Source organism: Hyaena hyaena, unplaced genomic scaffold (assembly GCF_003009895.1).
Source record: "Hyaena hyaena isolate Hyena2069 unplaced genomic scaffold, ASM300989v1 scaffold_13, whole genome shotgun sequence".
Lineage (NCBI taxonomy): Eukaryota > Metazoa > Chordata > Mammalia > Carnivora > Hyaenidae > Hyaena > Hyaena hyaena.
The window spans coordinates 7,447,361-7,463,736 of NW_024080645.1; the positions used below are offsets into that span (position 1 = coordinate 7,447,361).

The 16,376-nt window shown below is 49.3% G+C and overlaps 1 protein-coding gene across 1 annotated transcript in view; it reads left to right on the forward strand.

Moving 5' to 3' along the window:
* The first annotated feature begins 1,254 nt into the window (after positions 1-1,254).
* HYKK (hydroxylysine kinase) overlaps positions 1,255-16,376 on the forward strand; it is a 19,105-nt gene continuing 3,983 nt past the window's right edge. The window contains exons 1-4 of the mRNA XM_039217159.1: positions 1,255-1,359; positions 7,076-7,440; positions 8,478-8,617; positions 13,452-13,635. Coding sequence (XP_039073090.1) covers positions 7,095-7,440; positions 8,478-8,617; positions 13,452-13,635 — 670 coding nt within the window. The 5' untranslated portion in view covers positions 1,255-1,359; positions 7,076-7,094. The remainder of the gene's footprint in view (positions 1,360-7,075; positions 7,441-8,477; positions 8,618-13,451; positions 13,636-16,376) is intronic.

Genomic DNA, 16,376 nt, shown 5'->3' on the forward strand with positions numbered 1-16,376 from the left:
TGGTACTAGCGTTTTGAAGAAAAACATGATTTGGCAGCATGTGTGAAAAGCCTTAGAAATGTTCATTCTCTTAGACCCAGTGATATGACTGAGCAGGTATCTTAAGGAACTAAATGGAAATGCACAAAAGATTTATGTATGAGGATTTATTAAAGATGCTCATTTAAAATTAAAGGGCCAGGGCACCTACCTGACTCAGTCCATAGAGCATGCGACTTTTGATCTTGAGGTTGTGAGTTCAAGCCCCAAGCTGAGGATAGTTTACTGAAAAACAAGAAAAAAACAAAATGAAAGGGCAAATTACAAAAGAGTGTTTCTAAAGACATCCTGGGTGGAAAGGAGGCAAGCGCGGAGCTAGCAGCCCTGACTCGTCTCTCACCACCATTTTCTACGGTTCTGTCCTCCTCCTCATCCCACACGGGGTAGGGGCGGGGGACGCGGGGTGCTCTACCCGCAGGGGTGTGCGTGCAGCACCCGCACGGGGAGGGTGCGGTACCCGCAGTGAGGGGTGGGGGTGCAGAGCTCCGACCCACCGAGAAGTCCTGCCTGGCGCCCCGACCACGGGGACCCCCGCCCTGCGTGCACACAGCATTTCCTGCCGGGGATCTCGGCGCGACCGGGGCCGGCGCGCGGGCAGCCAGGGGCCTCCCTCTCGCCCCCTCCATCTGCGGCTCGGCCCGCGGCCTGGCAGCGAGGGCCAGGCGGCTGCGACGCGAGCCCAGGCGGAGGCGGAGTCGGCGCGCGGCGGAGGGGCGGGGGCCCGCGGCGCGAGGGAGGCAACCGGGACGCGCGAGGAGCGTACTCGGGCGGCAGCCGGACGGAGGCCGAGGCGAGAGAAGGCCGAACACCCCGATGTCTGGAGGCAACGGCGCTCTGAGCCGCACGCGGACTCGACCCAAACCGCGAGGTGCTCTTCCAGGGCAGAAAGTGGGCCTCGGTACTGCCCGCCAGGGGGCGGGGCGGAATCTACAAAAGCCAATCAGAAACAAGAGGTGCATTTCTGCGAGAGGTAGCCGGATTCTGAGTGGGGTGACCACCGAGGGAAGGCGGGACAGAGCAGCGGAAAGCCAGTCAGAAGCCGGATCGTGCGGGCCGGGGCGGGGCGGGCCGCGGCAGAGCTTCGCCCCCCGGCACTTTGCGCTGACTGGCGGAGGAGGATCGCGAGAGACCAATCAGAAGCCGCATCTCGCGGGCCGGGGCGTGGCGCCCCGCCCCCCAGCGCTGTGCACTGACTGGCGGCGGAGATGGCGGGGGGCCAATCAGAAGTCGGGGCTCGCAGGCTCGCGCTGGCCCGAGACGCCTCAGGACCGCGGGCTGCGGGGGTCAGCGGTGTCGGCTCCGGACCGCGGGTCGCTGAGGGTGAGCCGGCCCGGGAGAGCGGGGGTCTGGGCAGAGGCACCGGCCTCGGGGTGCATAGGGGGGTCCGGGGCCCCTGGCGAAGGGGCGGGATCCGGGCCTGCAGCCCCCTCCTCCTTGTTCCCCTCCGCGGCCCCGGCGCCCCGCACCCGGCCCCTGCCGCAGCGGGAAGACCCCCGGGCCCCCCGGCGGCGCGCTGCGGGGCTGGGCTGGGGGCTGGGGTGCAGACCTGCACGGGGCCTGGCGCGGGGACAGCGCAGAGGGAATCTGAGGGCGTGTGTGCAGGGCGCGTTGGGGTAACCTCTGGAGAGGAGGGAAAATGCAGAATAACTCCCCGTTTTCCTCCGGGGGGCCCCGCACCGAGCCCGGAGAGTAAGGTCCAGACCCCTGGCTGTGGGACAAAGGTTGTAGGATCCGGGCATCAGCCCTGTGGTTGCTTTCTCTGAAGTACAACACTGTGGGCAGGTGGTGTAGACCAGCTGCCTGCAGGATTTGAATTCTCTTCCTTGTCCCCTCCACACACAGGAGACATTTGGGTAACACAGACGTGTCCCGCAAACACATCTCTTTCTCTGAAGTAACTTTCAGGACTGACTTGATGTGTGCCATTAGTTTCCTAATTTGAGTCCTTGTATACAAAGGAAAAGGGCAATTTTAAGCTCTGAAAGAAAGAACTTGAGAAGCAGGGACTCTTGGAGCTACAAGGGGCTTTCCGGGATGATCTAGTCCAGGTCCTTTTCAGTGGAGATGTGAGTAGCCCCAACTTTCAGAGACTAGGTAGCAGAGCAGCTTTTTCCCTCTGGTGGTTGTGGTTGTGGTGGTGGTTGTGGTAAAACACATGTAAGCAGCACAGCTAATTTTTGCTGTGCCATCTTTCGATGACGAGAACTGCCAACGTTGCTTTACACCCCAGAGGCTCAGGAGCCCCTTTCAAGCAAGTTACAGGAACATTTTCTAGACTGGAAGGGAGATTGGCCTTCACCACTGGCCCCTAAGGCTCCTTCTGTCTTTAAGAGCATATATTTCACGTCAAATTGAGAATTGTCCTGACTTCCTTAGCACTTGAGGTTGAAAAACTGTGAATCCAATTTATCTTGGATTTAAAACTTTCAAGTATTTTGAATTTAAAGTATTCTGAATATTGGCCCTATACCAGTTTATAAATCTCCAGAAGGAACGTCAAAATTTCATGTAGTTTTAAAGCATTTAAAGTTTAAATGCAGTGGGATAGGATATATTGGTTCCCAGAGGTTTCAGGTGCAAAGATTAAGTTTTGAAACCCCGTTCAGTCTTTTCTTTAGTGAACAAAATCTGAAAACAAATACTCTGGTCAGAAAGCAAACAGAAGTGATTGGCAAAGCGCAGTAGCCATAACAGGTGGTGGAAACCGAGCAGCGGGGGCGGGGCTGGCACAGGCTTAGAGGGGAGAGAACCCGTTGGGGAAAGAGGATCCAGGAAGGTGGGGACGGGGAGGGGAATGGCATTTTAGACTCATATTCCTGTTATCGCTGGAGTCATCAGGCAACAGTGTTGGGCTGAGGCAGAAAGGGGGTCACATCCTTTGTGTGCCCTGAGTGCCTCCCTGAATTTTATCTCGCTGTCCTCACTGCGGTGGGCTGGGCTCTGGCGTTCAGAGATCCGAAGTGATTGGACACTAACAGGCACTTGGTGATCTGGGGGCTCTGAGAAAGCCCTGAGACCCCCCTTCAGCCCCTTTCCCGGCCCATCTCTCACACCGGCTTTTTTCTTTTTTTTAAGGTAAAATTTACATTTGGTGAGATTCACAGATCTTATGTTCACTTAAGTTTTAAGCTAAGTTTTGACAAATGTAAACACCCATGTAATCAAAACACAGTAAAAATATAGACATTTTTCTCCAGAAAATTTCCACCTGCCACCTCCCTGCCAGAAGCTACAGCTTCTTCTTTCTAGCAATAAGAGCTACCTGTTCACAAGATCCTTTCTATGTAACACTACCTCCCTTGAACAGCAGTCACAATCGTGCCCTAAAATGCAACCTACCTCAAGATGTTGTTAATTATTTACAATTTAGCATGAAGGGAGGATTGAAATAAAACTGTTTTATTAAAAAAGGGAATGAGGATATAAGGAACTTAACTTCTAGGCCCTTGAAGGGTGTTCAGAAGCCCCGTGTCACCGTACCTGTGTCACTAGATGCTTAGAGGCTGCCAGACGTGTGTGCAGAGGGCCACGTCATCACGGAGAAGAAAACACTCTCCCCGGACCTGTCTGCCCAAGTCATACTCAGTAACTCAGTTCAAATCCCTATTGTCAAGAACATCTTCCTCAGGCTGTAGCAGTTCTCTCTCCTCTGAATCTCTGTCATAGTTCTGGTAGATATTAATTTTATAAACCATTTCAGAAACTCAGCTGTAACTTTATTTTTCATAACTGCCCGTAGTTTTTTTAGAAATTTAATTTTTTTAAGGATTTCTTTTATTTTATTTTAAAATGTTCATTTAGTTTTGAGAGAGAGGGAGAGACCGAGCATGAACGAGAGAAGGGCAGAGAGACAGGGAGACACAGAATCCGCAGCAGGCTCCAGGCTCTGAGCTGTCAGCACAGAGCCCGACACAGTGCTTGAACCCTCGAACTGTTAGGTCATGAGCTGAGCCAAAGTTGGATACTTAACCTACTGAACCACCCAGGTGCCCCAGGATTTCTTTCTTTTTTTTTTTAAAGCTTTATTTATGTATTTTGAGAGAGACAGAGACCGTGAGAGTCGGGGAGGGGCAGAGAGAGAGAGAGAGAGAGAGAGAGAATCCCAACCAGGTCCACACTGTCAACACAGAGCCTGATATGGGGCTTGAACTCATGAAACGTGACATCACGACCTGAGCCAAAATCAGGATTGGACGCTCAACCAACTGAGCCACTCAGGTACCCCTAGATTTTATTTTATTTTTTAATTAAAAATAATTTTTTAATGTTTATTTATTTTTGAGACACACAGCGTGCAAGAGGGGAGGGGCAGAGAGAGAAGGAAACACAGAATCCAAAGCAGGCTCCAGTGTCTGAGCTGTCAGCGCAGAGCCTGATGTGAGGCTCAAACCCATGGACTGTGAGATCATGACCTGAGCTGAAGTTGGACGCTCAGTGGACTGAGCCACCCAGGCGCTATTACCCTAGATTTTATTTTTAAGTGATCTCTACCCACCCCACACCCCCAACGTGGGGCTCAAACCTACAACCCCGAGATCAAGAGTCGCACGCTCCACTGACAGAGCCAGCCTGGTGCCCCACATAATGTTTTTGTTTCAAGCCCTTATTCCTCTTAGCCATAGGAAACTTATTTTTTACACATTATGGTAAACGGAGTCGTTCAGTATTAATTCAGACACTTCAGGTTTGTACTTAATTCAGGGTTTCTTGGGCACCCTCAGTTTATTACTTATTGCCTTATAACTTGTTGTTTTGAACACCTCTGAAGTTTTTTTTCCCATCCTATTTTATTTTATTTTTTTAATAGTTTATTGTCAAGTTGGTTTCCATATAACACCCAGTGCTCATCCCCACATGTGCCCTCCCCCATGCCCATCACCCCCCCTCACCCCCACACCCCATCAGTCCTCAGGTTGTTCTTGACATTCAACAGCCTCTCATGGTTTGCCTCCCTCCCTCCCCCACTATTTTCCCCCCTTCTTCTCCCTCACGGTCCTCCGTTAAGTTCCTCCTAATTCTCCTATACGTGCAAACATATGGTATCTGTCCTTCTCTGCCTGACTTATTTCACTCAGCATAACACCCTCAAGGTCCATCCATGTTGCTACACGTGGCCAGATTTCATTCTTTCTCATTGCCATGTAGTATTTATCGTGTAGATAAACCACATCTTCTTGATCCAGTCATCCGTGGATGGACACTTAGGCTCTTTCCATGTCTTGGCTATTGTTGAGAGTGCTGCTATGAACATTGGGGTGCATGTGCCCCTATGCGTCAGCACTCCTGTGTCCCTTGGGTAAATTCCTAGCGGTGCTATTGCTGGGTCCTAGGGGAGTTCTATTGTTATTTTCCTGAGGAACCTCCACACTGTTTTCCAGAGGGGCTGTACCAGTTTACATTCCCACCAACAGTGTAGGAGGGTGCCCGTTTCTCCACATCCTCGCCAGCATCTAGAGTTCTCTGATTTGCTCATTTTAGCCACTCTGACCGGCATGAGGTGGTATCTCAGTGTGGTTTTGATTTGTATTTCCCTGATGAGGAGGGATGCTGAGCATCGTTTCATGTGTCTGTTGGCCATCTGGATGTCGTCTTTGGAGAAGTGTCTGTTCATGTCTTCTGCCCATTTCTTCACTGGGTTGTTTGTTTTTCGGGTGTGGAGTTTGGTGAGTTCCGTATAGATTTTGGATACTAGCCCTTTATCTGATATGTCATTTGCAACTATCTTTTCCCATTCTGTGGGTTGCCTATTAGTTTTATGGATTGTTTCCTTTGCCGTGCAGAAGCTTTTAATCTTGATGAGGTCCCGATGATTCATTTTTGCTCTTGATTCCCTTGCCTTTGGGGATGTGTCAAGTAAGAAGTTGCTGCGGTGGAGGTCAAGGAGGTTGCTTCCTGCTTTCTCCTCTAGGGTTTTGATGGTTTCCTGTCTCACATTCGGGTCCTTTATCCACTCTGAGTTTATTTTTGTGCATGGTATGAGAAAATGATCTAGGTTCATTCTTCTGCATGTTGCTGCCCAGTTCTCCCAGCACCATCTGTTAAAGAGGCTGTCTTTTTTCCATTGGATATTCTTTCCTGCTTTGTCAAAGATTAGTTCGCTGTACACTTTTGGGTCCAGTTCTGAGTTCTCAATTCTATTCCATTGGTCTGTGCGAACGCCTCTTAAGCTTTTTATTGTTAGGATATTTGTCGCCATGAGTTAACTTCTCTGGGGTCCCAGAGCCTGCTAAGCGCATCTTCGCATATCCCCCCGTGCCTCCCAGGACGCTCTGCACACCAGCCCACACTTGTACACTGGGAGTGTGAGGGATAAGCTAGAGGGGGAACCTTAGAATTCAAAAAAATGTGGGGCTAGGAGAGTAAGACCATTGTATTTGAGTTTATAGTTTAGCCCCAAACAGATGGTAACATAGTCAAAGGGAAAAAATTCTGGCTTAGGAGTGTCAAGAGCTGAGTCCTTATTGTTACATCGTATGTCACTTTGGGTAAGGCACCTCACCTCCCAGGACCTGAATTTCCCTGTAGATAAAGTGGGAGAGCAGGGCAGGAATTGGACAAGGTGGTACCGGGAGCTTTCCTCATCTGTATTCCGTCCCTGGAAACATACCTTCTGTTTTCAAGGTGAGTTTAAAAGTAATTCATGGTACAAGGATTTTTTTTCAACTGCCAAAACACCCACTTCTTTATCTCTGATGTGGTTTTTTTAACTTTATGAGTGAAAATGAATAATAAGAATTATATTGGGGCTCCTAGGTGGCCCAGTTGGTTAAGGTCATGATCTCATGGTCCGTGGGTTTGAGCCTCACGTTGGGCTCTGTGCTGGCAGCTCAGACCCTGGAAACTGCTTTGGATTCTGTGTCTCCATCTCTCTCCCCCTCCCCTGCTCGTGCTCTGTCTCTGTCTCTTAAAAGTAAGTAAACATTAAATAAAAATTTTTTAATAAAAAAGAACTATAGAATCAATATTGAGCAACATTATTGATCTGTCTTAAGAAACATCACATCAGTAAATATATTCATCATATGTGTCTTTCCAGTTTGTTTTCTCTAGACACAATGTCGCGTGAAGATGATCTGCGGTCACAGGCTCTCACCAAGCCTGCTTTCAGTGAAACCCAAGCTTCTGCATTAGTGGAATCAGTATTTGGGTTAAAAGTGTCCACGATCCAGCCACTTCCTAGCTATGATGACCAAAACTTTCATGTATCCATTTCAAGAACCAAAGACACTACAGATGGCCCAACTGAATATGTCCTCAAAATAAGCAACACCGAGTCAAGCAAAACTCCAGAGCTGATTGAAGTTCAGAGTCACATCATCATGTTTCTGCAAGCTGCTGGGTTCCCAACAGCCTCTGTGTGCCGCACTAAAGGAGACAGCATAACCTCTCTCGTGTCCGTAGGTAAGAAACCACCACCTTGCTGGTCATCACCTGTGCGTGTACATTACTGTGTTTTGGCTACAGGTGGGAATATCAAGAACAGGTTTGTAGCTCCGAGTGTAGACGCAGTTATTTGTTCAGCGGCTAGAGGAGGCCACAGCATCCCCAGAGTGCAGATCAGGGGCTCTGATTCAGAAGTGGTTAGAGCCAGGATCTGGTGTAACTCTTCCCCTTAGAAAGGACTTGATGGATGAGGCACTAAGGACACATGGAATTAGGGGAACTTTTTTTTAACAGTAAAATAATTAAACATTTTTATTCAGTAGACCAGCTGTGTATTTTGGTGTTGTGGTATAGAAGAAAGAACAAGGACCTAGATATCAGGGATTTTAGATCCCAGCTCTGTCATTTCTGTGTATGTGACCTGGGACCCACCGCTTGATATTCCTAGGCCTGGAGTCCTCGTCTGTGAGACTCTGGCCCTTTTCCCTCTAATTGCTAAAATTCCAAGCTGAACCTGTAGAGTTCTCCAAGCAGCAGCCTGAAATCAACTCAGCCCTGGAATTTGTTAAAGGTTGGAAATCTTGACCATTGTTTCCCTCTTAACTGATCACCCCTTCTGTCATAATCTGCATGGCTCCAAACAAGCAAGGCGCAGCCCGGGCCCTGACGCATAGGCTTTCCAAACCAGTTTGCCCCTTAAAAAGCCTCTGAAACTGTCATTTCTCTGTATCACACTTTCCTCAATTATAAACTTATGAAAAAGTGTTTTAGGCATCCATTCGCCAGACCAGGCAATTTACAGTTAGTGCTAACTGTGGAGCTGTGGCGCTGTGCTCCGGTACCTGAGCAGCCAGTTCCTGGGCTGTGAGGGTTGTCCGCTCACCCCCCTCCGATCCGCTCAGTCCTGCTTCATAAAATCGTGCCGCCTAGCTTTAGGCTCCACGTGCACTTCTCTTCTTCTGTGATTTCTGTTACTCTCTGCGATAATAATTACAAAGGGAGAAAGCCCATTTTCTTGAGAATAGTTGACAGGATATAACCTTCCATCCATCTAGATAATGGCTCGGAAATCACAAGCTACTTGGTGAGGCTGCTGACTTACCTCCCAGGAAGACCTATAGCTGAGATTCCCATCAGCCCCCAGCTATTGTATGAAATTGGAATGCTAGCTGGCAAATTGGATAAGACACTGGAGGTAAGATTTGGGGTTTTATCTTATTTATAAGAATTTTTTATTTAGTTAGTTTTGATGTTTTTGAGACAGAGAGAGCACAAGTGAAGGAAGGACAGCGTGGGGGGAGGGGGGACACAGAATTTGAATCAGGCTCCAGGTGCCTAGCTTTCAGCACAGGGCCTGACACAGGGCTCGAACTCATTAACGATGAGATCATGACCTTAGCCAAAGTTAGACGCTCAACCGAGTCACCCAGGAGCCCCTAGTTTTGATTTATTTTACCTAAAAGATAAACCCAGGGTGAGACTCCCTTTTTGTGTGTGGTGCCTCCACATAAAAGGAAGGAAGTAGGGTCTTAGATGCATGAATTTTATGACAGTAAGGCTTCTTTCTGCCCAGGTCTGTGAAATCTCCACTGACCTCTTCTCTTCCCATGCTGTGTATAAATGACTACTTCCTTCTTTTGCTACTTCTGAACTTGGACACCCTTCTATCACTGTACTTGGCTATGTTCTAGTCACCGAGTGCTGTGTAACAAGTCATCTCAAAAGTTGCTGGCTTTAAACAATGACTTATTTCTTGTTTCTTTGGGTTGACTGAGTGGACCTCCTGCTCTACATGGTGTTGATTGTGGTCACTCATGCAGCTGCACTCAGCTGGGAGCTCAGTCCCCCATGTGGCCTCTGCTTGTCACGTGGTGTCTCATCCTTCAAGATGGTGCAACATTCTTAGAACATGGCTGCTGGTTTCCAAGAGAGAGAGCTCTGAGGGGACAAGTCCCAGTTCACAGACAGTTGTCGAGCCTCGTTTGAATCATGCTAGCTAATGTCCCATTGGCCAAAGCAAGTGACGTGTCTAATCCTAAAGTCACCTGGGAGAAGCTGCATAAGGGTGTGAATAAAGGAAGCATGATTCATAAGGGGACATCAGAATATCAGTCTACCACATATGGTATCATAATTATTGCATATTTGCACTTACTGTTACATAAGGTATATAAGAAGCAGTGAGCTTCTTTTTTATTATTATTATTATTGTTAGAGAGAGCACATGTGAGCAGGAGGAGGGGCACAGAGAGAGAGAGAATCCCAAGCAGGCTTCATGCTCAGTATGCAGCCCCCAATGCGGGGGTCTATCCCACGACCTGGGATCATGACCTGAGCTGAAATCAAATCAGACGCTAAACCGACTGAGCCGTCCAGACTCCCCAGAAGCAGTGAGCTTCTTAAGAGATTGGTTTATGCCTTACTTGTTTTTTTTTTAATATTTTAATGTTTATTTATATTTTTGAGAGGGGGAGGGGCAGAGAGAGAGGAAGACACAGAATCTGAAGCAGCTCCAGGCTCTGAGCTTTCAGCACAGAGCCCGAGGCGGGGCTTGGTCCCACGAACCGTGGGATCATGACCTGAGCCAAAGTTGGATGAGTAACCGACTGCCCCCCGAGGTGCCCCTGGTTTCTGCCTTAATCATCTCTTATCCTTGCTGTCTAACAGTGTCAGACACATAGCAGGTGTTCAAGGAGGACTGGATTAAAAAAAACAAAATGAAACAAAACTTATGAGCTGTTTTTAAAAATTAGGAATCCATCAGTCAGAGGAAAAGGAGAGAAGGCTTTCTAGCTAGAGGAAAGAGCACGTGGACAGCCATGCCGGTACAATATCATGTTCTAGAACTTGTGATAATTCATTATGATTGGAATACAGGGGTTAAACCTGAGGGAGACAAGATAAAGTTGGAAACGTCTGGTGGTCAGATTATAAGATACATTATCATGTATGATACTAAGGAGTTTAGAGACTTTGGAGGGTTTTTAAACAGGCAAAGATTTCTAATTTATAGCACTCTGTGGACCAGTGTGGTAGATAGATTGGCAGAAAGCCAGAATGGAGGCTAGGAATGCATCTAGGAAGCTAATGAATAATCAGATAAAAGCTGATTGAGGGCTTGAACCGAGGAAAGGTTCAAGATGTATTTTGGAGACAGAGCCAACCAAAGTCGGTGACTGATTTAATGTGAAGCCTGTGGGAGAGGGAGGGGCTGAGCAAGACGTGGGTTCTGATCTGTGTCTGCTGGGACACAGCCCCACGCACACGTGGGCAGCGTCCTCCCCTGACATCAATCACGAGGTGGCCTTTGTAGCCTGGAGCAAAGGACAGGAGGGATGAAGAGGGGAAAATATCTGAGATGCGGGCTGGTGGGTGCTGAGATCTGTGCAGGCAAAGGCTTCTTACCACAGACGAAAGCAGAGAGCTCCCCTGACCTCACCTCGTGCCGCTCTGTGGCTACTGTGGTCAGTCTGCCCCATCGCTCCTTGCTTCTGCCCACAGTTCTTTCCGTCTGGCTGGTGCTTTAGAGAGAAGAGTAAGATGGAGCCTTAGCAGGGTCTAAGAGATGAGACGGGGCTGGGAACACCCCAACAATAAGATTTAGGGGATTTTTATGCTCTCTGTCCCAGACACTTGATATTTACAATCTCTTGGGAATGAGTGGAAAAAATTCTTGGCTGCTTTATGTCAGTCTCTATCTTACAAGTGCTTCTCGTACGCGGTGTGTACGTGGGTCTTGCTATTTTATCCAGTCTAACCATCTGTGCCCTTTCAGTTGGGTTGTTTACATTTAATATAGTAGTGATGAAACCCTTAGGGGTTCGGCGTGGCGCACCGAGGAGCCAGGAGAGAAAGGCCAGAGAAGTCCGGCACGTCGGCCGCAACATTCACATCCAACAGACCTTTCCTGAGCACCTATTACGTATAAGGCCTTGATTTGTTTCACGTCTTAGTTTATCAGAGACGACTGGGAAGCTGGTGTAGACACTCTGATCTCACTGTTAAGGAAACAGATCCGAGATATTAAGTGGCAGAGCCCGTTGAAATCCAGCCGTGTCTGACTCCCCCCTGGATTCCGGGTGGTCTCCCGCGTCTCCCGCCGGAGCCGAGAGGGTCTCCTCAGGCTGCATGGCTAACCGCGCCGCCATGTTGGGCGCTGACTCAGAGCCTTCCCGAGTGCACCACTGCTCCTTTGGAAGCCTGGCAAGAGTGTTATATTTTACTTTCTTTAAAAATGAAAGTAAGAGGGGCACCTGAGAGGCTCAGTTGGTTGGGTGTCACAACTCTCACAGTTTGTGAATTCGAATCCCGTGTCAGGCTCTGAGCTGACAGCGTAGAACCTGCTTGGGATTCTCTCTCTTCCCTCTCTCTCTGCCCCTCCCCCGCTTGCACTCTCACTGTCTCTCAAAATAAACAAAGTTAAAAAACTGAAAGTAAGAACTAGGTATGGTTGAAATTTCACACAGTACTGAAAAGCATAAAATGAACATTTTTTTCTCTTCCCTGTCCTCTCCACTCTTAGTTCCTGCCTTACCCCCAGAAGGTACAGCTTCTAACAGTGTTTTAGTGCTTACTGTGCAGAGTATTTTTGTGACCTGCCGAGGCACTTAACGCACCAGTGGTCAGGAATTCGAAACCCTGTCATGTGAGGACTAATGGAAGGAACTAGAAAGGTTGACTCTGCAGAAGAGAAGGCTCGGAGGGGCAGGAGCCCTGTCCAGGAGGACACGGAAGACGGTCATGTGGGAGAAGCACCGACCGAGGTCCAGACGGCCCCGGACGTCACAGCGAGAACCCGCGGCAGGGACACTATCGCCGAGACAGTTTAGCTCAGCGGAAGGAAGAGGGCAGAGCCACTCAAGGGTAAAAGTACCTCCTGTGCGAGGTAGTCAAACCGAGGCCACTTGGCAAGGCTGTGGTAGCGAGCGCAGGGCCGTCGGGAAGGATTGGGAGCTCCCGGTCTCCGGAGTGGCTGTTAGAATGACTTTAGAGGGACGTTTCTAAAGAACCGGAATACAGCACAGAGCACCGGGATAGACCACACGTAATAGTCTACATATTGTTTGCGGGCCTCTTTGTCCTGTGTGTCGCTGGGTCCTGGCTTGTCGCGTAACGTGTATCCCCCACGGCGGAAGCCCTCCCCCGCTGGTGACCCCCAAGGCAGGTCAGCCCTCCCTCAGCCCCCAGTAAGCAACTCAGCTCATTATCCTGCTCCAAGCCTCAGTTTTCCCTTTCGTGCAATGATGGTCAAAGCCATTTCAGACCTCAGAGTAGTCCACATCTAAGGGCCCTTGCAAGTCTAGAATCTTCTACTGCGAGAACGTTCATTTATTCAGCAAACGTTGCGTACGCAGTGTCTCTTGTGTCCCAGGCACTGTTCAGGGTGCGGGGCCCACACGGCTCCTGCCCCCTTACCTGCTCGGGAGGGCGGCCGGGGCTGCGCGCGGGGGTGCGTTACGGGTTAGCGGTGTGCGCCGCGCGCTCACGGGGACCAGGACGGCTGTGCAGCCCTGGGGAGAGCGCCGAGGCAGGGTCAGGGCGCCCCCACAGAAGGCGGATTTCGAATAAGGAGCTGGTAGAGTTAAGGCCCTGGATGAACAGAGGTCTGCGGGAGAGCCTCCCTCGAGGAGGAAAGCGCAGATGCAGAGGCCGTGGAGTGGAGGTGTGCTTGGCACGTTCTCGAACCGCAGGGAGGCCGGGGAGGCCAGTCCGCGAAGGCAGCAGAAGGTGAAGTCCGAGAGGTGATGAGGGGCCAGCCGGTCGCAGGGGAGAGCGGAGCCCTCTGTGGCCGCCTCCGGGCCCTGCCGCGGGCTGTGGCTAATCCCCGGCACTGTCCGGCGCCAGTGAGATGGGCGTGCGTCCTCGGCGCTCCGAGACCCTGTGCAAATACACAGTCATCGTTTTGTGGGGAAACTAAGTGGAGTGGGGGTGAGTGTGCTCCCGGGACCGGCACCGGGAGGGCCTCACGGAGCTCCGGCAGCCTCGCTCTGACTGTCCGCATTCTAAACAGTTTCTTGCCTTTGATTTAGAAATTCCATCACCCAAAGTTAAGTTGCCTTCATCGAGAAAACTTCATTTGGAATCTGAAGAATGTTCCTCTTCTGGAGAAGTATCTGTGTGCCTTGGGCCAGGGCCGAAACCGAGAGACTGTCGCACAGGTCATCCAGCTGTTCAAGGATGAAGTCCTGACCAAACTAAGTCATTTTCGAGAATGTGAGCATTCCTCTGATCAAATAAGTATTTTTTTTGCTATTTATATTATTTATTTATTTTTAAAGTTTATTTATTCTTAAAAAATTTTTTTAACGTTTATTCATTTCTGAGAGAGAGAGAGACAGAGCGTGAGCAGGGGAGGGGCAGAGACAGAGGGAGACACAGGATCGGAAGCAGCTCCAGGCCCCGAGCTGTGAGCACAGAGCCCGACGCAGGGCTCGTACCCATGAACCATGAGATCGTGACCTGAGCTGAAGGCAGATGCTTAACAGACTGAGCCACCAGGTGCCCTAAAGTTTATTTATTTTTGAGAGAGAGAGAGAGAGAGGGAGACAGAGGATCTGAAGCAGGCTCTGTGCTGACAGCAGACAGCATGACGTGGGGCTGGGATCATGACGTCAGCTCAAGTCGGAAGCTTGTGACTGAGCCACCCAGCTGCCCCTTTTCTTGCTGTTTAAATTGTCAAGTTTCAAGCCATCAGAGGAGTGTAGAGATACAACCTAGCTTTACCAAATCTTAAAAATTTTCCATGTTTGCTCTTGTTTCTTTTTAAAGAATAGTAGTTACTTTCTATAAAGTTGCTCCATTTGAAATCCTCTCTGAAGTTCATGTGATCACACCTCTCCCCTCTTAACTAAGTTTGCGCACATTCTAATACTGTTACCACACACGTATTATGTTCATAAATTATGTGCGGTCGTGTTTTGCCTGTTTTCAAACTTCAGATGGTTTCACACGGTGCTCTTGCTCTGGTGCCTGCTCTTCTCATTCAGAGTTGTCTCCGGATCGATCCGTTTGGTACATGTAGTTCAGTTCTTTTAGTTCTTCACTGTTAACTGCTGAATCATATTCCAGAGTATGTACGTACCACCATTTATTTCAACGGCACTGTAGTTTTTTTTAAGTTTATTTTATTTTTTTTGAGAGTGGGGTGTGAGCAGGGGAGAGAGAGAGAGAGAGGCTTGACGCAGTCAGCACGAAGCCCAGCGCAGGGCTTGATCTCATGAACTGTGAGATCATGATCTGAGCCAAAATCGAGATGCCAAACCACCTGAACCGCCCAGGCTCCCCAGACGTTCTGTAATTTTTTGGTCTGGCCTCTTCTCTTGTTAAGAGAATTTTAGGTTGGTTCTTGCTGTGTTTTTGCTACATTATGCGCATGGATAACAGTTTCTCTCACTTGTAAGCAGCCTTTTGACTGAGCATGAAGCCTTGGTCAGAGGACAAGGAAGTAAGGGGCCTTTCTAGAAAGACAGTATGTGTCCCTTGTGGCCTCAGCTCGGGCTGTGTTAGCAAAGTACTGGGGGGCTTAGACAACAGATATTTTTCCTCTTCGTCCTGGAGGCTGGAAACCTGAGATCAAAGTGCCGCCGTGGCCGGTTTCTTTCCTGGCTCACAGCCACCTTCTCTGCGTCCTCACATGGTGGGGACAGAGCAAGGCGCTCTGTGGTGTCTCTTCTTATCAGGGCACAAATACCCTCATGACCTCATCTAACCGAAGACCCCAGTTCCAGCTGGGGGGCAGGGCTTCAACATGTGAATTGTTGGGGCAGCGGGGGACAGTCACATTTAAGTCCATAGCATTTAATTTATGTAAACGTGATGCGAGGGGGTGGGGCGCCTGGGTGACTCCGTCGGTTAAGTGTCTGACTCTTGATCTCAGCACAGGTCTTGATCTCAGGGCCGTGAGTTCAAGCCCCATGTCGAGGCTCCATTCTGGGTGTGGAGCCTACTTACAAAAAAATCAAACACACCACACAAGGTGGTAGCATAAAAATAGAGCTGATTTTCCCCTTCGATTCTGCCCCTCAACTCATCTTCACCTCGTTAAAATGTACCCACCATTCACTCGTTGGTCTGACCAGAAACCTAGGACTTGGCAGCCTTGACTCCGTTCTTTCTCTCATGCCTCACATCCAATCAAATTCTACCAGTTCTAACTTAAATGTGCCCCACTTTTAACTACTTTCCCCCACCTTTACTACTACCACTTGGTCCAAGTTACCCTCATTTCTCATCCGGATTTCTGGGTGTGTGATGTCATGAGCCCTGGGCTAAGACTGTTGGGTCACAGGACATGTCCATACCCAGCTTTCAGAGATAACAGGTTTCAGACAGGTTTCCAAAGGGCTTGCATGGCGACCTTACGCCACTGCCAGCAGAGGATGAAAGTTTTCATGGCTCTACATCCTTGGTGTCATCAGATGTTTTAATTTTCGCCCATCTGATATGAATGTAATTATTATTTTTTTTAAGTAGGTTCCATGCCCAATGTGGGGCTTCAACTCATGACCCAAGATCAAGAGTTGCAGGCTGTAACCACTAAGCCACCAGGCACCCCTGTAATGATTTTTTTTTTTAATTTTTTTAATTTTTTATTTCCCCCCCTTTTTTTTTACAAATAGTTTATTGTCAAATTAGTTTCCACATAACACCCAGTGCTCATCCCCACACGTGCCTTCCTCCATGCCCATCCCCCCTCCCCCCTACATCCATCAGTTCTCAGTTTTTGTCAGCATTCAAGAGTCTCTCATGGGGCGCCTGGGTGGCTTAGTCGGTTAAGCGTCTGACTTTCGCTTGGGTCATGATCTCGCGGTTCGTGAGTTCGAGCCCCGCGTCGGGCTCTGTGCTGACTGCCAGCTCAGAGCCTGCAGCCTGTTTCAGAGTCTGTGACTCCCTCTCTCTCTGACCCTCCCCTGCTCACGCTGTCTCTCTCTCTCTCTCTCCTAGAAATAAATAAA